The sequence below is a fragment of the Jatropha curcas genome, chromosome 5 (genome assembly GCF_041381405.1).
Source record: "Jatropha curcas cultivar XTBG-Jc1 chromosome 5, XTBG_Jcur_1.0, whole genome shotgun sequence".
Lineage (NCBI taxonomy): Eukaryota > Viridiplantae > Streptophyta > Magnoliopsida > Malpighiales > Euphorbiaceae > Jatropha > Jatropha curcas.
Window position 1 is genome coordinate 1,889,855 of NC_143155.1, and position 21,625 is coordinate 1,911,479.

At 32.1% G+C, this 21,625-nt stretch overlaps 2 protein-coding genes across 2 annotated transcripts; both read right to left on the minus strand.

Annotated features, from left to right (window-relative positions):
- Positions 1-5,947: 5,947 nt before the first annotated feature.
- Positions 5,948-12,827, minus strand: LOC149496005 (uncharacterized). Its single transcript, XM_089722147.1, has 3 exons — positions 12,482-12,827; positions 10,496-11,208; positions 5,948-5,965 (listed from the first exon to the last, which is right to left on the minus strand). The coding sequence occupies exons 1-3, from the start codon at positions 12,486-12,488 to the stop codon at positions 5,948-5,950; spliced, it is 738 nt and encodes a 245-aa protein (XP_089578273.1). The 5' UTR covers positions 12,489-12,827.
- A 3,548-nt stretch (positions 12,828-16,375) lies between these two features.
- Positions 16,376-20,822, minus strand: LOC105637153 (triosephosphate isomerase, cytosolic). The gene is made up of 9 exons (XM_012220564.4): positions 20,664-20,822; positions 20,256-20,331; positions 19,258-19,381; positions 18,617-18,701; positions 18,316-18,448; positions 17,972-18,066; positions 17,463-17,541; positions 16,748-16,830; positions 16,376-16,653 (listed from the first exon to the last, which is right to left on the minus strand). Exons 1-9 carry the CDS (start codon positions 20,700-20,702, stop codon positions 16,603-16,605), a joined length of 765 nt encoding a protein of 254 aa, XP_012075954.1. The 5' UTR covers positions 20,703-20,822; the 3' UTR covers positions 16,376-16,602.
- Between the last annotated feature and the right edge of the window lie 803 nt (positions 20,823-21,625).

Genomic DNA, 21,625 nt, shown 5'->3' on the forward strand with positions numbered 1-21,625 from the left:
TGCCCTACTTTAAAGTTCATTTCCTTTTTTCTTCACAAAAATACTAACAGATATTTATAAATTAAATATTTCATTTGTTTTTAAGTTGGGGAGCAGAATAATATCTTAAAAATCTTATCTCACCATTTTGTATATGATGATGAAATAATCGTGCAATATAAGTCAAATTTATTTTATTTTTCGGTTTATTGAGGGGTTAAATAAATTTATATAGACTCGAATCTGAAACACAACGAGAACAATTGTAATTAAGTCTTAATTCTAAATATTAGTTATCTTAATTCACTCAATAATTCTAGTAGTTTGATGTTAATTTAGTCTGAGTAAATTATAAATATTGTAATAAACAAATGAATATATTAAAATTAATATATTTTCTCTTTTCAAAAATAAATGAGTAGAAGAGTTATGATGAACATGAAAACATGTGGTCCCAAAGGACATAAATGTTTAAAAAGGTTAGTTCTTAATGGAGAAATTTACCTTTGGATTCACGTGATTTTGTCCTTTATGGTCATATGAAGAAGACTATATTTCTTTCTTGGAAATTTCTATGTTTTGGAGTGAAGTTAAGGAAGGAAGAAAGCATCCGTCAATTAATTAGTTATGAAGGACAATTACATATAGCCACGTGGATGCAGCCATGGATGGGCAAGGGGGGCCCATTTTTTTAAAATTATTTAAATACTTTTTGTCAAAAAAAAGCTAAAACTTTAATTAATTTTTCTAATTTTGTTGCTTTTCATTAGTGATCTTCGTAGCCTATTAATTTTTTTTTTAATAACAAATGTCGGTTTCTTCTAATGCATTATAATTTTGGAAGTTTTATTGCATATTATAATTAATCTAATTATAGTATTTAATAAATTAAGCAATTTTTCAATGAAAAACATGAAATTTTAATTTTATATAATAACAATATTTTCATTTTTATAAATAATACTTTGAAAGAACATCGATCCTTGCAAATTCATCACTATCAATCAAACTATTTAGCATGCTCATAACACTTCCTAGATCAGTCGTCGAAAATTTTGAGCTTGATATAAAAAATATTCATTCTGATCTAAGAAGTTCTTTTATTTATTTCATATATAATTATATTTATAAATTATATATTTTAATTATACCTTTAATGAATTTTCTGGTTACGTTACTGTATAACGATTCTAGGTTTGAAAATATTGTCGGAAGAAGTAATTCAATTCTTTTTGTTTTTTAACCATCACTTTCATTTCATTTCCTCTTTAGACATTGCTAACTGTCAAGTTCCTTTTAAATGCAGTTAATGAAATTGTCTACTAACTAATAACTACATGCAATTTGCAGTGTCATTGATTTATACTTATTACTTTATTACTTTATTCTGTCTGTCAACTATCATCTTTCAATTTAACACTCTGTTTGCAATAGAGAGAGGAAATTAAGGAGAAATTGTAAATTTTTAAAAATGAGGAATTATAAATTTTCTTTTTATAGTTATTATCCAATTTTGTATTTAGATATAATGAAAGAAAAAAATAAATTTATTTTTCTCTATTTAAAAATGCAAAATTTTAGAGAAAAGAATATGTTATTATTGAATTGACTATTATGCTTTCATTTATTTTTAAACAATAAAATGTGATTTAGTTATTTTGGATAATTTAGATTATTTAATAAATATAAGTAAAATTCTCATTTTTCCTTTATTATTTTCTCTTCCAATTGAAGAGATCTAAAATATGTGAGCTCTAATAAAAATAAGTGAAATATTACTTCTTTCGATATTTTTCTCTTTTTTTTTTCAAATAAAAGAAAACACATTTCTTAGATATTTTTCATGATTATTTTCCTCACCTTAAATAAATACTCTCATCTAAATAAACGCTAAGACTATCCTTCTTTTGCTCAAAATTAATAACTCTTACGTCGAATTAATAATAAGGTTAATTAGTTAATGTCACGGACATAATCTTTGGCTTTTGACAAAAATAATGCTTTCCATAAAACTATTTTTCAATCTAATGTCATTTCAAAATTATTTACCAATTTAATGTTTGTCCTGACATGGAGAGAGAGTGTTGCACTAAAACCACCAATTGAGTCAGTGGTATCAGTGCAATAGAAAAAGTAACCCGTACTGACAAACAGTTAGCAAAAAATAGTTATATGAATAAACAATAATTTTTATTTTGTATTGAGACCACCGATCCAATTGGTGGTTTCAATACATAATGAAAATTTTAAATTGTCTATTTGCCTTTTCATTAAAACACAATTCGTTTAGTGGTTTTAGTGCAACTATGAGATATCACCATTGGTTAGCGAAAAGTACATGCAGAAATAGTTTCTTTGTTAAGAGTCCACCAGATTAATTAGTGGTTTCAATAAAAAAATATTTATTCACTCAAAATATTTTTTCACCAAAACACACATATAATTATAATTTGGTGGCTTTGGTGCAGTAGATTTGATACGAACTAGACGTTGCATTTCATTTCGAGGTGTAGAAGTTGGAACTGTGGTAATTATTTCATATCTTTTTATCTTATCTTATAATTTCTTAATCTAATTGAATAATAAATTTTACTCTTATTTCCATAATATTTTTTTAATACAGGCAGATGGACTCCAACATATATATCACAGTTCAACATCAACAACAAGTAGAAATCTGTCATTCCGTCGAAGATTATTTAGCCTATTTGGTGCAATGAATAAAGAAATTCGTACCGAAACTCATCCTATGCTTCAACCTGCCCCTCCATCTATAGAGTTTCCTCATGTTCATACACCCAAAGAACTACAAAGACGTGAAAATGACATCTAGACATATTCCAGTTGAAGTCCAGCCAGTAGACGATATACCTCAAGTCCCTCCCGCTATGATATATAACTATAATGAAGGTTATCGTGCTAATATGCTCAACACATCATCTTCTGCACCACAACCTGAGTGGAGTCTACCATTTGTAGCATTAAAAATGTCATTGAACATTCATTACACTCCGATGATAGCAACCCAACAAACCTATACTTCTTTCTCCGAAATAGGCAAGGTAATGTCATTTCAATATATAGTACCTGCTTTCAATACTTCTGCGGTGTCTTTCACAATACGTGATGGATCTATATCTCATGCTAAGTACTCATTTAATGATTTCTTTAAGATGATGATGGTACCTGAGCAATAGACTCAGATGACATCTTTTTAGCCCACAATAACCACTTATGAATGTGGTTCAAACTCCTAGCTTGATTATCGATATAAATATTGAGCATAAAGAAGAACATCAAGGTATTAGAGAATATGCAGTATGCCAAATCTACGTCGTAATAGAAGGCTTTCAAGGTGTGGTATAGAAGGACATGTGGATAGACATTAATATGATTAATTTTCTATGTATTAGTTATTAAAATATTTTTAACATCATACAAATTCAACTCGAAGCACTTTATTACTCTCATTAATTTTAATTGTGTAAGGAAACTTATGTTGTTATTACTTAACTTGAAATAATTGTGAACCAAGACCACTAGATCAAAGGTGTATATTGATGAGAAAATATTTTGAGTGAACAATTATTTTTTTTTTATTGAAATCACTAATTAATTTGGTAGACTCTTAACAAAACATTATTTTCCCATATACTTTTTGCTGACTAGTAGTCACATTCCATTAGTTGCACTAAAATCACTAAACGAATTATATGTTTTAGTGAAAAGACAAATTGACAACTTAAAATTTTCATTTTGTATTGAAACTACCAATTGGATTGGTGATCTCAATACAGAATGAAATTTATTGTTTATTCATATAATTACTTTTTGCTGACTGTTTGTCAGTATGAGTTACTTTTTCTATTGCACTGAGACCATCAACTCAATTAGTGGTTTTAGTGCAACACTCTCTCTTCATATCAGGACAAATATTAAATTGGTAAATAATTTTAAAATAGCATTGAGTTGAAAATAGTTTTCCGAAGAGCATTATTTTTGTCAAAACTCCATAATCTTAACGTTAAATACATTTAGACTTGAGAATAGAGCTAAGTTCAAAATTCATAGTTGTAACTTTTTTAAAAGATAATATAGATTTATATTAAAACAGAGAGTAATCCTTTTTTTTCTAAGATATAATCGATATATGGTAGAACAGAGAGCATTTGCTTGAGAACCTCCAACATACCTAGGAATCAATTGCAATTAAAGTTACAAAATAAGATTTGTTTGTCCAAAAAAAAAAAAAGGTATAGGATAAATTTATAAAAATCAATACGATTTATATTTTGAGTAAAACAATTATTCTAAAATGATTTATATTTGAGGACGAAAAAGTATTAATTAAAGAAAAAAATATTTTTTTAAAACAACAATTACTCGAAAAAGAAAAACATAGCACTATTGCCATTGATTAGTTCAAATCAATTCCATTTAATTCTTATATAGTTTAATTTCTTTAGTTAACTAACTTATTTTTGAATATTTTTATTTAAAATAATTTTTTAAACTTTGTGAACTTTTAAAATATATTGATAATTAATTAATGTATAGAATATTTTTACTAATCAAATTTTCTTTTAAAAAAAAAAATTACATGACGAGTCCTCCCATTTAAAAAAAATAATATGAAATTATTTATCAATAAAATTTATTTTTTATTTTTTACATCACTTGATATTTTCACTTGTTTACTCATTTGAATTTAATTCAGATACAATCTGTCTCAATAATGACAGTTCAAAATTTTAAAATATTACTTAACAGCCTTTTCTACTTAATTTCATATTTATTTTAATATTTATCCAAAATTTTCTTATTGGATGTCATAATACTTTGGATTTAAAATTTTAATTAAGAATCCAAAAAACTAATTTGTGAAAATAAACTATAATTTATATAAAATCATTTAAACTAATTTCTAATTAAAAATCCAATAAATTAATTTACACTAATTTGCGGATTTCAAAACTTTTTTTATCATTTAAAAAAAATAATTAATTTCTTTAAATATATACCACCACAATCACCATAGTGGACAGTACTCTTGAAAATATTGAACGCAAATAAAGAAAAAAAAATTAAAATAAATATAGCAACAGTCAAAAAGATGCAAGTCATAGTTGCGGAGGCAGAAGTCAAAGAGGTGGCAAAATTTTGTCGACTAGCAAACGAGACAGAGTGATTGACGCTTCACTCACTTTATACCTTATGTAATCAATTTGGCTTTTCCGTACACTCTACAGTATTAAAGTACGGCTGCACTGCACTGCACCCCAACCCCATATTATAATAATAATAATAATTAATCTCTTATTAGTAAATGATGGTTCTGGAAATTTGTATACTATAAACAATTTATTTATTGAATTTAGCTGTAACCGTTGATTTCAATGATCGATTGTGACTTGAGAGTTATTAGTGTAGAGCTTCTTCTTTTTTAAACATTGTGATTAGTCAAAAGAAAGTCTGTTTCTCTATTTGTAGGCCAGAATCAACTAGCCCTTATTTTTTTTTTTATTTTCAAAAATAAAAAAAAATATCTATTTTTAATATTAAACTGCAATTAGATTTGAGACGTCTTCAGGTAATAAAAATGTAAAATTTTGAATGGCTTCCACTAATTTATAATGGAGTTTGAATTCAGACAGTGCATTTTGACCAGGTAATTGATTCCTTGCTAGCCTTATTCTAGAACTATAAAAATGTTTCTCGTTTGTTTCATTTCCTTATTTCACTTCTGACATCTCTCTCCCCTCCTCTAATAAGTCATCTCTCTCTCTCTCTCTCTCTCTCTCTCTCTCTCTCTTGTATTTCTTCGCTTGCTGGGTTTCGCCCGTTCATCTAGACTCACTCAGGCCATTATATTGTGTGCACACATATTATTGATTCAAGAAGAAATTCAATCTCTCAACACTCAACTGTTGATTCGAGGGTAAGTCACGAGGATACTGAATACAAGCTCTCAATCTCGAGCACCGAGCTATAAAAGGTCACCCAATTAGGCCAAAAAAGAAAATGTTTGTATTTTCGATCTACCATCTAACTTGGATGACGGTGATACAATGCCAAGAATACATTGTTCGATTTGCTTAGAGGCTAATATGTATGCTAATGATGACCCAGGTCCAAATCTCCTCGTGGCATATGAAGAAGATTTGAAAGCAGATGTTCACTTTCCTTTGAGCAAGATCCTTAATTTGTGAACCATCATGAGATTACTCTTTGTCAAGTAGATCCAAATTAACCTGAGAGTTCTAATTGGATTGTCCATACTGGTCAATGTTCTGTTAAGAATTAATCTCAAATAATTCCACAATAACCTAGATCGTGCAAATCACTAGATTCAACAAAATAGATTGAATAAGAAAAGGTTGCGTACCTGACATCGTTGTTCGTCGATCTTGATGTGTAGAATTAGGTTTGCAGCCTTCCAGAGAATTGAAGAATCGATTTTGCGGAAGCAGTACGAAAGGAACGTAAAACTGAATCGTATTCAACTCCTCTGGGGACCACGACCTTTATATACCTGTAGGGTTAGTACAATTCCTATTTCGGTCCTTTAACGAAATAGGAATTATATAATGGTCTCTACACTTAATATCTATAATTAGTTGATACCTCAATAGTCAATTATTCACAATCAAGACCACATTTGAAATTGACTTTACAATTGGACTGCTGTACATATTTAATTTTACATATTAAGCCCACAATAGAAAATTAAATCCAACAATCTCCCACTTGGGCGAACATATGTTAAATAAAATACATACACCAAAATGAGCTCAACAAACGCAGTCATACAAGGTATCCAAAAACAATCTCGTCCATTAGTTATATTGATAAAGAGCTGAAGAAACATTCGCCATAGATCTCATGACTAAGTTCATCATCAACTACATTACCAATACCCCTAAATGACATAGATTCATTATAGAAGTGTAGCATGAAAACTACATGTAATGTGATCATCATGTCTGTTTCCAACTGGTCACCAACAAAAGTGAGATCAAGCAAAACAATAATAATAATACAGAGTGTAACCATCAACCAAAATGAGTACTCAACAAAATTTCATAATAAAACATATCCAAAATAAAATAGAGCATTCAAAAACATAATGTATGCATAAAGAGCAAACTCCCACTAAAACTAGACAGTCTCAAACAAAACGATACCCATATGAGCGGTGTGCTCATGGAAAACTTTCGGTATCACTGCCTTTGTAAGCGGATCCGCAATCATAGAGTTTGTTCCAATATGCTCTAAGGATATCTGTCCACTCTGTACCCTCTCCTTCACAGCCAAGAACTTAATCTCAATGTGTTTTGATCGAGAAGAGCTCCTGTTGTTGTTGGAGAATAAAACGGCTGACTTGCTGTCACAATACAACTTCAGTGGTCTTTCTATTCCACCTACTACACGCAGCCCAGTGACAAGGTTTCTCAGCCAAATAGCTTGATTGGATGCCTCATAAGATGCTACAAATTCAGCTTCCATGGTGGAGGTTGCCACTAGAGTTTGTTTCACACTCTTCCAAGAAATAGCACCGCCAGCCAATAGAAAAACGTAGCCAGATGTGGATTTTCTACTGTCTTGGCATCCAGCGAAATCAGAATCAGTATACCCAATGATCTCAAGCTGATCTGATCTCCTATATGTGAGCATATGTCCCTTAGTCCTCTGAAGATATCTCATGACTCTTTTGGCTGCTTTCCAATGATCCATTCCTGGATTGCTGAGATATCTACCTAACATGCCAACTATAAAAGAAATGTCTGGACGAGTACAAACTTGAACATACATAAGACTTCCTACAGCTGACGCATAAGGAACCTTTTGCATTTCCTGAATTTCAAGTTCACTCTTTGGACATTGTTGATTACTAAATTTATCACCTTTTGCAATAGGGGTATCCAATGGTCTAGAATTCTGCATACTAAATCTCTTGAGCACTTTATCAATATAGCTCTTTTGTGATAATCCAAGAATACCTCGAGAACGGTCTCGATGTATCTGAATCCCTAAAACAAAAGAAGCTTCACCTAAATCTTTCATCTCAAAATGCTTTGAAAGAAAAACTTTGGTTTCATGTAGCAAGACTTTACAATTAGTAGCAAGAAGTATGTCATCCACATATAAGACCAAAAAGATAAACCTACTCCCACTGAACTTATGGTACACACAATTTTCAACAGCATTTGCCTCAAAACCAAACGGGACAATTACTTGGTTGAACTTAAAGTACCATTGACGAGAAGCTTGCTTGAGTCCATAAATGGATTTCTTTAATTTGCATACCAGATGTTTTGGATCTCCAATTACAAAATTTTCTGGTTGCACCATATATATTGTTTCATCAATGTCGCCATTGAGAAACGCAGTCTTAACATCCATTTGATGAAGCTCAAGATCAAGATTTGCAACTAAGGCCATGATTGTCCTAAAAGAATCCTTCGAAGAAACTGGAGAGAAGGTTTCTTTATAGTCAATCCCTTCCTTTTGAGTAAAGCCTTTTGCTACAAGACGTGCTTTATATCTCTCCACATTACCTTGAGAATCCCTTTTGGTTTTAAATATCCATTTGCAACCAATGGGTTTCTTTCCTTCAGGTAATTGAACAAGATCCCAAACTTGATTGTCTTGCATAGACTTATACTCTTCGTTCATTGCCTCAATCCACTTATGAGAGTCAGAACTCTGCATGGCATGATAGAAACTAACTGGATCATCATCTATCATGTCTACAGTATCCTCATGTTCCTGAAGAAACACTATATAATCATCTGGAATAGCACTTCTTCTCTCCCTAGTAGATCTCCTCAAAGGCATTTGAACAGACTCTAATTCTTGAGGTTGTTGAATTTGTTCTTGAGGAAGAATAGCATTGTCTTGAATTGGATCTTGAATAGTGACAGGAGCAACTGGAGTCTGTACGCTATCAGAAACAACAAAAGGAATGAGAACCGAATCATCCTTACTTGGTTCCTCTTCAAAGACAATGTTTCTTTCTTTATTTCTCCCTCCAAAATCAACATCCTCAAAAAATGTTGCAATTCTCGTTTCAAAAAAAGTTCTGGAAGTAGGATTATAAAACTTGTAACCCCTAGACCGCTCAGAATATCCAACAAAGTAGCTGCTGATAGTTTTGGAGTCCAGTTTTGTTTCATTCGGCTTGTAAGGCCTTGCTTCAGCTGGACATCCCCAAACATGAAGATGCTTTAGACTAGGCTTACGTCCAGTCCAAAGTTCATAAGGTGTTTTAGCAACTGCTTTAGATGGAATCCTATTGAGAAGATAAGCTGCTGTCTTTAACGCTTCACCCCACAGAGACTCTGGTAAAGTAGAATGACTAATCATACTCCTTACCATATCCATAAGAGTCCTATTACGTCTCTCAGATACACCATTCATGCTGGGAGTACCAGGCATTGTATATTGAGGGACAATTCCACATTCCTGTAGGAAAAGCGCAAAAGGTCCTGGACGTTGTTCGCCTGAACCGTCATATTTACCATAATATTCACCACCACGGTCAGATCGAACAGATTTAATCTTCTTTCCTAGTTGATTTTCAACTTCGGCTTTATAAGATTTAAACACGTCCAAAGACTCAGATTTTTCATGAATGAGATATAAGTAACCATAACGAGAATAGTCATCAATGAATGATATAAAATATCTTTGGCCATTTCTAGCTGCAATATGGAATGGACCGCAAATATCTGTATGAATCAGTTCTAAAACATTGGATGACCGAATGGCACCTAGTCTCTTTTGTTTAGTCTGTTTTCCTTTAATACACTCAATACAAGAATCCAAACCTGTGTAATCAAGTGTATCTAAGATACCATCAGAAACAAGACGCTCAATTCTCGATTTGGATACATGACCCAAACGTCTATGCCAAAGTACAGCTGAGTTATCAATATTCAACTTTCTTTTGGTACCTCTTGTAGTAACATGCAGGGATTCATGATAACTAGTATCAATGTCTAACATATATAGATTATCACATTCATTCAAGCAACCAGTACCCAAAACTTTTGAATTCATAGATAAAGTAAATACACTGTCTCCAAAAGAACAATGAAAACCAGATTTGTCCAAAAAAGGAAACAGAAATCAAATTCCTTCTAAAAGAGGGAATAACAAAAGTATCTATAAGATCCAAAAAATAGCCAGTACTTAAACATAATCTAAAATGTCCAATTGCCTCTACTTCAACCAGATCGCCATTTCCCACATAGACGTATCTTTCACCGTCAGTTGGCTTTCTGTAGTTGAGGCAGCCCTGCAATGAAACACTTATATGAGCGGTAGCACCAAAATCCATCCAATAAGTGTTTTTAGGAGCTGAAGTTAAATTAACTTCACAACAAACTAAAACAAGGTACTTACCCTTCTTTGCAAGCCAAATAGCAAATTTAGGACAGTCCTTTCTCAAGTGATCCGTCTTTCCACAAAAGAAGCATTTTGGCACATAAGGCTTCTTTTGTATTGGATCTACAGCAATAGCAACAGCAGGTTTCTCAATAGCCTTTTCAACAGTCTTTGCAAAAGGCCTCTTTCTTTTCTTGTTCTTGCCCTTCCCAGCTGAAGAAACAAAATGAGCACTCTCTCTTTTGTTAGAATTCATCTTTTCCTCCTCATCAACACAATGAGAAATGAGCTCGTTAAGAGTCCATTTATTCGGCTGACAATTATAGGAAGTCCTAATTTGTCCATACTGAGAAGGAAGAGAATTCATAACCATATGGACTAAAAGGTCATCTGGTAAAGCCATACCCAGCGCCTTCAGTCTCTTTGCAATCTGAGACATGCTAAGAATATGCTCCCGAACACCACCATTGCCAGCAAACTTCATGGAGGTTAATTTTCCTAAAAGTGTTCCCACTTCGGCTTTGTCATTCTTGACATAAGCCCTCTCCAGCTCGGCAAGATAGTTTTGAGCATTGTTCTTTTCAGCTGAGACAGAGTCTCGAACATGTTCTGGGACTCCTTTCTGCATGATCATCAGACCTAAGCGATTAGAACGCTCCCACTTCTCATACTGAACCCTTTGAACATCAGTGCTCGTATCAGTAAGAGGAGCAGGTTCGTCCATCCTGAATGCAAGATCCAAATCCATACAGCCCAGAAAGATCATAATGTCTGATTTCCAAGACTCAAAATTTGATCCCTCAAGTTTAGGGACACAATCAGGATTAAATGACATGTTAGCTGACATCGGAGAAAATAAACAAATAGATAAGTATAAGCTCACAATCCACAAATGAAACAATTCACATAAGTAGAGATCAAAAAAATGGAAATAAGATACAGACACAACATTAATATTCTCATCTTTGGATGTAAAACATTAACTTGTAATTAGTATCTCAACGCAGCAATCAAATATTGATAACATAGTCCTGACAAATAATAAATCTTCCTTTGGGCCGATATATCATTGTCATGAAAATAATCAAACAATTATCACATACTTATTGCCAACATGTATTCAAAACTCAGCCAGATAGCAACCTTCCTTTGGGCCGATTAACTATCCGCAACGAATTCTAATACACCTGTTTAATATTCTAAAATAAATCAATTCAAGCAATAGAGGTCACTTTGGTGACTTATTGATCAAATCAATTTATTTTAACAAATATCAAACACAATAGGGACTTAATCACTCCAAATTTTAATCTCAAGTCGACAAATTAATTCATTTAATTGTAATTAAAACAAAACAATTGCAATTAAATGAATTGATTGTCTAAATATTTAATAATCTAAAATTATTTAGCCTAAAAAAAAATTATAATCTAGTCTTTAAGTCACTAAATTAGAGACTAAGTTATAAAATTGGACTAAATAAATTTGAATAAATAAAGTTCGGGGATCTAATTTAATTAAATATATATCCATGGGTCTAGACAAAAGAAAACAGGAAATTAGGGGCCTAATCTGAAGTTACAGAAAATTAGGGGCCTAATCTGAAGTTACAGAAACTTAGGGGCCTAATCCGAAATTACAGAAACTTAAAGGCCTAAACCGAAAGTTTCCAGGGACCTAACTGTAATTTGCCATCCCTAACCCTAAAAACAAAAACGAACAGGTCCGCCGCCAACCAAAAACGATCTGAATTTTTTTTTTTTTTTTTTTTTAAACAAAATCCGGCCAAAAAATAAATAAATAAATAAATATATAAAATATCACACGAACAATTAATCGTCAATGGCGTTACACTCAAGCCAAAATTTCGATCAAAATTCACAAACCTATACTGTTTTTTTTTTTTTTTTTTAATTTATTAAACAAAACCCTCAATCCGTAAACAGTAGGATAAACAAATAAAAACATACGAAAATCAATCTAAAATCTAGCAATTATGCACAAGGCTCTGATACCACTTGTTAAGAATTAATCTCAAATAATTCCACAATAACCTAGATCGTGCAAATCACTAGATTCAACAAAATAGATTGAATAAGAAAAGGTTGCGTACCTGACATCGTTGTTCGTCGATCTTGATGTGTAGAATTAGGTTTGCAGCCTTCCAGAGAATTGAAGAATCGATTTTGCGGAAGCAGTACGAAAGGAACGTAAAACTGAATCGTATTCAACTCCTCTGGGGACCACGACCTTTATATACCTGTAGGGTTAGTACAATTCCTATTTCGGTCCTTTAACGAAATAGGAATTATATAATGGTCTCTACACTTAATATCTATAATTAGTTGATACCTCAATAGTCAATTATTCACAATCAAGACCACATTTGAAATTGACTTTACAATTGGACTGCTGTACATATTTAATTTTACATATTAAGCCCACAATAGAAAATTAAATCCAACATGTTCATCAAGGATAAGTGCGAGCTAAGCATTAGAGTAATGGTGAGCTACATTCTCTTAAATTGCATGTAAATCACTACCATCTATCTGCTCAAAATTATATTTAAACTTCCAACACTATGTGCAGCTTTATACCATTATCCGAGCATCCATTTTGAGCACGGGCAAATATTAACAAATTAAAAATATTTATCGAATAATGATATCTGAATCCTCGTGTGCTTTGTAAAACACTTCATGCGCTTCTCTCATGACATAACCTCTCTTTTTCACTGTTAAACATTTGGCCTTAGGGTGTGACTTAAATTGCCTATATAGGATTCCTTAATCATAGGAATATATTATTATTTTCTGCACCAACTTTAAGGCTTCTTTTGGCTCGGTCGATAAGATTCCTTGCTCTAAATATTGGATGATGGTGTCATCCTCTTATCTTCTTCCATTGAAGTTGGAAAAGATTCAATTTTATTAATGCTTGGGCCCTCTTATACTTTTACCATGTTTCGTCGTAGAATGTTTTTACTCGGTCTGCTATTTTTAGTATAGCATCAACCATTCTCTGTTTGGTATTTGAGAGTGCTTTCACCCAAAAGAATAAATGAAGTTTAAAAGTTCAATGAGCGAATCTTTATCCTGAAAAGGTTCATCTCCTGCTTATGAGTTCTTAAAAATTAAAAGACTTCAAGTGGATTAAGGAACGTCAGCTTGCCTTTGACTCTTTAAAAGAGTTCATGGGCTTGCCCCATTTATTAAGCAGACTAAAGACATGCAAGTCATTTTGTCACTATTTAGCAACCACTCAAGAAATTGTAGCTTTTATGTTGGTTCAAGAAGAAGAGGGTATTACTATGTTAATAGAGTTTCGCTGGAGTAAAGATGAACTATTCGAACATAGAGAAGCTACCATTTGCTATATTCACATTGACAACAAGATTGCAGCGTTACTTTCAGTCTGATATTGTTTATGTCTTGAGAAGGTCTTACAATGAGCAGAAACCTGGCATAATGGTCTGTAATTCAGTTTGGAGAGTTTGACATCAGATACGTGTCATGACTAGTTTTGAGAGCCCAAGTGTTAGCAAATTTTATTGTAGAGATCTCTAGAGAAGGGAATGAGAAGTTGATAAGACCAAGCCAAAGGTGTGGACATTATACTTAGAGAATTAAATTTTCTGGGATCAGGTGCTATGGTGCAATACAAACCATACAAAATAATCTTTAACATATGTCGTTCAACTCTATTTTCTTACCACTGACCATATAACAAAATACCAAGCCCTAACAAAAGGCATCAAGCTGACGATAAATGTATGAGCAAATAAACTTCAGATATGTAGTGACTAACAGCTTATTGTTAATCAGCTGTAAGGTAAATTTGTTACCAAGGATGGGATATGGAAAAATATCAGTGCCTTGCTAAATCTCTCTCAGATCAAATTGCGAAAGATGGTGGAAGTCGAGAGATCAAAATAATGCTCGGACCTTTTTAGGTTTAGCCTCAAATTCTATTTGTGAAATCATGAAGCTAGGGATCTTTATTACCCTCATCAAGAACACATTTTTAAGGAATAAGCTTCATTTCATATTTCTTTAACATCAAGAATGCTCAAGCTTAGTCTTGTGGATAATCCCTGGCCTATTTAATCTTGACAATCATGTTATCCACGTAGACATCCACTGCCTCTCCTATCTTTTTTTTGAACACATGGTTAACCAACTTGTAATAAGTTGCTTCCATATTTTTCAAGTTTAAGATTAATACTCTGTAATAATATGTCCCTTTATTAGTGATGAAGCTCATTTTCTCTTCATTCGTCATTATCTAATGATACATCTAATGATATCCAGCTGCAACATTCATAAAATTATGCGTCTCATATTTTGATGTGGAGTCCACCAAATAATAAATTTTTGGTAATGAATAGGATTCCTTACACGCCTTGTTCAGAGCAGTGAAATCAACACAAAGACATCATTTTCCATTAGACTTGGTAATGAAGACTTTATTGGCTAACCAATCAGCAGGTTGTCTGCAGCTCTCTAATAAAGCCTGCATGTAGTAGATTGACTACCTTTGCTACTATTATTTTTTATTGTTCGAGAGCTTCATTTTTCTTCTTTTAATATGTTTCCTTGAATAAAATCCCTTTATATTTTCAGAAAAAAAAAAAAAAGAAGAAGAAGAAGAAACTAAGTTATAGTGATTAGCGTTTTCCAAATCATCTTAGAAGTAAACTATATTGGAAAAATACTCAAACCCCAATTGAGAAATGAGTGTAGTTTTGCTGTGTAAATGGCATTGCCCAAGGCCTAATCAGGTTGGTTGACAATAGAATTGTTGATGATAGTTAGAAAATAATGCTTTTTGTTTCCAAAGTTAATGCACCAATTAGACTTGTAAGTTTTTCTGAGGGACAGCCTCATGTGGCTGCATTATGCATCTTTTATAACTTGAATTAGCTATGAGTTTACTCACCTTTTTTTTTTTTTTTTTTTTTTTTTTTCCTGGTTACAAAAGGAGAACTATAAGCTGAAAAAGAGATGCTTATAAGATCATAATTTAAAACTCGGTTAGAGGGCTGTGTAACACATGAGTGTAATCCGCACAAAAATTAGACTCCCTAAAATTATAATTCACCTTCAATTTTCAATCCTAAAATAATAATTGTTTGATTTTAGGAATTAATTATGATTTTGAATTTACTTTCCATCTTTATTGATAATGATTTATTTATTTTAATCGTATTATAAATAATAACTTTTTCATTTATAAATTTTTTCATCTCAACGTGAACGAGCAAAGTTCGTTGAGTTTTTACTACATCCAGCTCGAGTATTACAAGGAAATCCAAATAAAAGGTTAATTAACTGTTTGAACACCCCAAAAGATCGAATTTAGGACTACTGAAAGTTTGTCTAACATGGTTTCTATTCAGCTAACTCTTATAAATATTTTTGAACAGATTGGAGTAATATCAACAAATACACTCTTAAATCACTAAGATGGAATAAATATTTAGTATAGATGCACTTAAGTTAAATAAAATTGAACTCTAAACATCTAACGATTAAATAAATCTCACACTTACTTTGCATTTTAAATTCTACTCGATTAATTGCACCCCAAACTTTGGAGAATTTGGTATCAAGATATATATATATATATATATATATATATATATATATATATATATATATATAAATGCAAACACTGTATGACCTTTAATCATACTGACAAATGACAATTTGATTTTCGATCGATATTAATCAGTCTACTTAATTTTATAAAATTAGTTAATCGAGTTACTAATAACAACTTAATAAAGCGAGAGAAACAAATCACAACATAATTTTTTATCCTCTTAATTACTATAAAACTGACTATTAACTTGTCTTCCTTACAACTAGAGACAATTAATACTAATATTTAAAATTTGAGGTGTAATTTGATTGGGTCCCGTCCCGTTCCATCAAATTGCATTTCTCAGTAATCTAAAGATGTAGTATGATAACTTGAAACTGCATTTGATCTCACAACAAAATAAAAACAAAAGAAAAACGCAATAAACCATATATATATAGAGCAAACCAAATTTGAAAATACAAAACATAAACCCTTTGAAGTTCAGCTCAGCACAAAATCCAATAACAGGATCAACTTATTATTTCGTCACAACAAGTGCTTGTGAGCGTTCCGCCCACAAATATCTAAGAACGTCTGAAACTAGTTATATTAAGCATTAATGTCTGAAACATGCTGCTGTTGGCCTCAATCGCTCTTCTTGACAGTAGCAGACTTGATTATGTCAATGAACTCCGGCTGAAAATGAAATAAGGGTAACAATCAGCCACTGAAGATGAAAACAAGAAAGCAAAAAGGAAAACCATGATTGTGGTATCAGTAAAATAACCACCTTCAAAGAAGCTCCGCCGACCAAAAATCCATCAACATCTGGTTGTGCAGCCAACTCTTTGCAGTTTCCTCCATTCACAGAACCTGAAGTCAGATAAGATGTGCAAAAGTAAGTTTCGGGTTGGCAGATATACATCAGGAAGATAGGAATGGATATCCTTTCCTCGATGAATTTTAGGTGCTGCTGTTTTTGCTTCTTTCCAAATAATCCCTATGTCTCTCTCTCTCTCTCTCAAAACAACCACCATTAGAAAGAGTTAAGAATCTCTCACCTTCTTACAATACAGAATATTATTATAACCAAGTCGAGTTAAGCCTCTATAGGCCTTTGGCCTCGCCATTAGAAGAACATCGAATGAAAAAAGAAAAAGTAAAGTAATATCACAAAGGAACAAGTGAGGAATTTGAAGCAGGGCTAAAGACAACTTGGCCAAGAAAGTCAGGCTGATATAAACAAAAAAATACAGAAAGATAAAAAATAAGGAAAAATAAATAAATAAAAGAATAAAAGAATCAGAAAGGTGGAGTAAAAACAAATGGAGAGCAACAAACTCTCAAACCTCAGCATCACATCAGATATACATGAGCAAATACATCGACAAACGTTTGGGAAATGCCATGTCATACAATCATGATGCTGTATGATAATTAGCAGACTACTGAATCTAACAACAGCAGTCAATTTTAAACACCAAAATAAAATAGACTGAAGTTACCTCCATAAATGATTCTTGTCGATGCTGCAACTTCAGCACTAACATTCTCACTAAGCCATTTTCTCAATTCAAAATGAACCTGGCATATACATCCACCCAAAAGAAGTAAAAACGATCAGTTTCAAATACTTCAGCTGCTTAACATAACATCAATTGGTGTCCTATGCATAGACTAATTATACCAATAAGGGAAGGGACTATCAGCTGCAAGTACATCACAGATAAATGAGTCATACTTTAGCAGAAAGTTATTCAATCATAATACCTTCTTACGTGGAAGAAGAAATTATTTTACAATTGGCACAAAGAAAGTAATTGATATCACATTCTTGCAAGGAGAAAAAAGATATACAAGTCACACAAACACTTGAGAATCAATTTACAAGATCCAAGTATACACTCAAATTATGGAATTTAAATATATAAACTGAGATAGAAGAAGAAAACTGTAAACTTAATGGTTATAGAAATAAAACATTGACCAACTGTTTAGTCAACTTTAGGCTTACCTCTTGAGCCTGAGCAGGTGTTGCAACCTTTCCTGTACCAATGGCCCAAACTGGTTCATAAGCCAAAACAACATTTGCCCAGTTTGATATTTTATCTGCAAAATAAAGGCAATGATCTGTAATCGAGATTGACTAAAAAAGGCCAATTTATGATTATCCAAATTATATTCACTAAAAAAATTCTTCAGTTTTCTACTAATAAAAGGTGCCAGTTACAGACTAAGCTATACAGGAACTTCTCTAAGCTCTCAATCTATAATTAAGCCTCCCCTAACCAATGGTTAGAGAAACAAATCATCAACATCTTTAAACTGAAATTTGCAACTCGAACTATTTGGAAGTACCTGCTATTGCTTTTGTTTGTGCAGCAACAACAGCCACTGTAGATCCTGATTCTCTTTGCTCAAGTGTCTCACCAATACAAGCAATCACTTTCAAACCTTGAGAAAGTGCATAAGCAACCTTATCTGCAACAAACTGCAATGACACGCAAAGGATTACACTTAATAAATTATGTGAAAAGAAATAGAAAGAGAGAGAGATAGAAACCAGTGGTACACCGAAGTAAGTGCTCCAGAAGCTTTACATGTTAAATAGCAGATGGTTAATGAATAAGATATGCCAATTGCAATGTTATAGGCTTACCTCATTTGACTCATTTAAAAGTGCTCTTCGTTCAGAATGGCCTAGAATGACCCATGGAATATTCAAATTTACTAGCATCTCAGCACTACACACAAAAGACAAATCAACTTGAGATAATGGAACAACAAAGTAAAGAAACATTGCTATCACAGTATGCAGTTATTTAAAAGGCAATACAGAATTGCAAGAATAGAAGGATATATACAAGGATCAAATTTCAAGTTGCTTGTTAAACATAAAAGCTAAAGAAAGAATGGACCAGAACAATCTTGTTTTAATATCTCAGATCTTAGAATTACATTATCATATAGTTGTTCTTATACATTGTCATAAAATATATCATCATAAGCCCAACACACAACAAGGCTCATCCTGACTACCAAAAGATGGAAACTGTTCACATAGAAAACATCATGGATGATTAGAATATGTAAGCTACCTCATTTACTGACATGCCAGATAAATCATTTCAACCATACAAAATACAATAACTCACTTGAGTGAACAGCATTTCAAACTAATAATATTGTAAAGAAAACATTAGCCTAGCAAGTGTATGCAAGAAAAACTCAAACACAAGCACGCAGAGAAAAGAAAAAAAAAAAGTGATGATGCATTGGAGCAGATGTCGTAAAACATACCTAACCTCTCCGGTGAAAGCACCACCTTTGCGAACCCAGCAGTTTTGTGCTGCTACCTGGAAGTCAGGTCTCAACAGACTTTTCACAAAAGGAAGAAATACAAAGGGAGGGCTCACAACAACCTCTGAAAGACCAGAAAAGCAACAACAGAATCAAAAACCCGAAATCAAATTGTGTGAAACGACAAAACACAATCATAGAGAAACAGAGGGGCAAGAATATTGAATAGCCGACACAAGCAACTTGACGACTATAACATAAAGGAGGTGCATTATCTCTCACTGTTCTGCATCTATATAAAAGAACTTAAGGAAATGAAAGCCCATGGCCCTAGACAGATGTCCCATAGATACCATATCACAAGTTATATGCACTACATTTTTCTACAGATTGCTTTTCGTTTAGAACTTCACATCTTATGTAAGATCCAGTATCACTCTTCACATGCATAAGAAATGAAGATAGTTACTTTGACACAGGATAAGGTTTCCAAATTGCTAATAGTCTTTCTGACTTACCCCAAAGAATTGCATGTGCTAGAGAGTAACCAATATCTAATAACCGAATCCAAATCTAAATGACTTAGTTGACATTCACACAAGGTATCTAATGGATTATGAGTTCATTACACCATTTTTAGCAGAACAATGCATATATCTTGCTTATTACAAACCTCGAGTGGGGGTGTATAGTTTTTGTTTCCCAAGTGCCCTATTTGGTCAAATGTCAAGCAACAAACTCCTATCTTCTTTTCATTGAAATATTTCTGAACAAGTTTCTGCATTACAAGCCTAAGAGCTTTCTTATTGATGATAGCTACGAAGACAGAGCTGTAGTTTCTAACTAACTAGGATAAAACATTAACTATGCATATGTTGAACAGAATTGAAGTTGAATTAGAAATTTCATTTCCCAACAGAAATGCAACAGAAAAAAGACACATACAGGACCTGTTTGATTATTCTAATTCCACTTTTTTAAGTTTAGAAGAAACTTACCCACAACATCCTCAGAAGGGACCTCAGCTTCGTTCAAGGTTGTGACGATCTTCTTCACCTCCTCAGTTGTTCCATTCTGAAACACCAAAACAAACAAACAAATAAGTAAACCCATTACTAAATGTATTAGCAAACAAGTTGCTTCAATTTCATAGCCAAATCCAATACTGTTAAATGTTCGATTTGAACCAATCAGATCTAAATATACCACAAAAATCAAAGCAGATGAACGCAACAAGATTATTCAAATCACACAATATAGCGATCGGAATCAGAGATCCTTAAAGTTCCACGGCACAAATTCTCTAAAAAAAAAAGAATTCAGAGAAAAAAAAAAAAAACCACAAGCAACGACGAAGTAGTAAGAGCTACAGACAGTGAAACAGAGTAACAAAATCGGAGACGTACGCATTTCCAGTTGCCGCCGACGAAGAACTTTCTGCCCATAGTTTCTTAGTTTCGGTGATAGAAACGAGATTAGATTTTTAATTTTTAATCGATAGAAACCAGATTTGATTGTTTTCAGTCTGTTACTGTTCTTTATAGTGAGACTTTGCCCACTGATCAAGGTAGCTGCTTTCCACATTTAGCGTTATGACGGTGATACCCCTTAGTTTTCTTTTTTTTTTTTTTAAGGATAAATTATTATATTATTGTCCAAAATTTATTTTAATTAAGAAATTAAGTCCCTTTTTTGAAGAAGAAAGAAATTAAGTCCTTTAATTTAAAGAATTATTAAGAAGGCAATTTAATTAGTTATAATTATTTATATTTTAAATTTTGATGTGCAAATATTTTTAGAGTCACTTGTGGTCAAACGGAATGAATATATTTTTTAATGACTTCCATTAACAAAAGTCCTTCTATCTAAAATGTTCAAAATATTCAATTAAGACTATATTCAACCTATCTTACTAGCTTGAAGCTAAATAATATAATATATTATGTTAAAAATAAATATAAATTTTACAAAAGGTATATAGTTCTGATTTTTCAAAAATAATTTTCATTTTTTTATAATAAGTTATTTGCATTATTTTTTTTTATATAGATTCCTTTTTCACATCCAACTCACTTACCTTGTCCCAAGAAAAATTATAACTAGAAAAAATTCATCCTTATAGCATCCTTAATTTTACGACCTTTTATAGCTTTAAAATTATAAATTTAAATAATATTATACACATTTTCATACTAAAATCAATTACTTTTTGGTATTTTAGTCTATAAGATATTGATTTGATGTGTTGTCAACACAATTTTTAAAATAATAATTTTCATATTTTTTAATTATTTAATTAATATAAATTTAAAAATTAGAGTGTTCAATAAAAAATTGTACAAGTTAAAGCGTTCGTGAAATTTGGTGC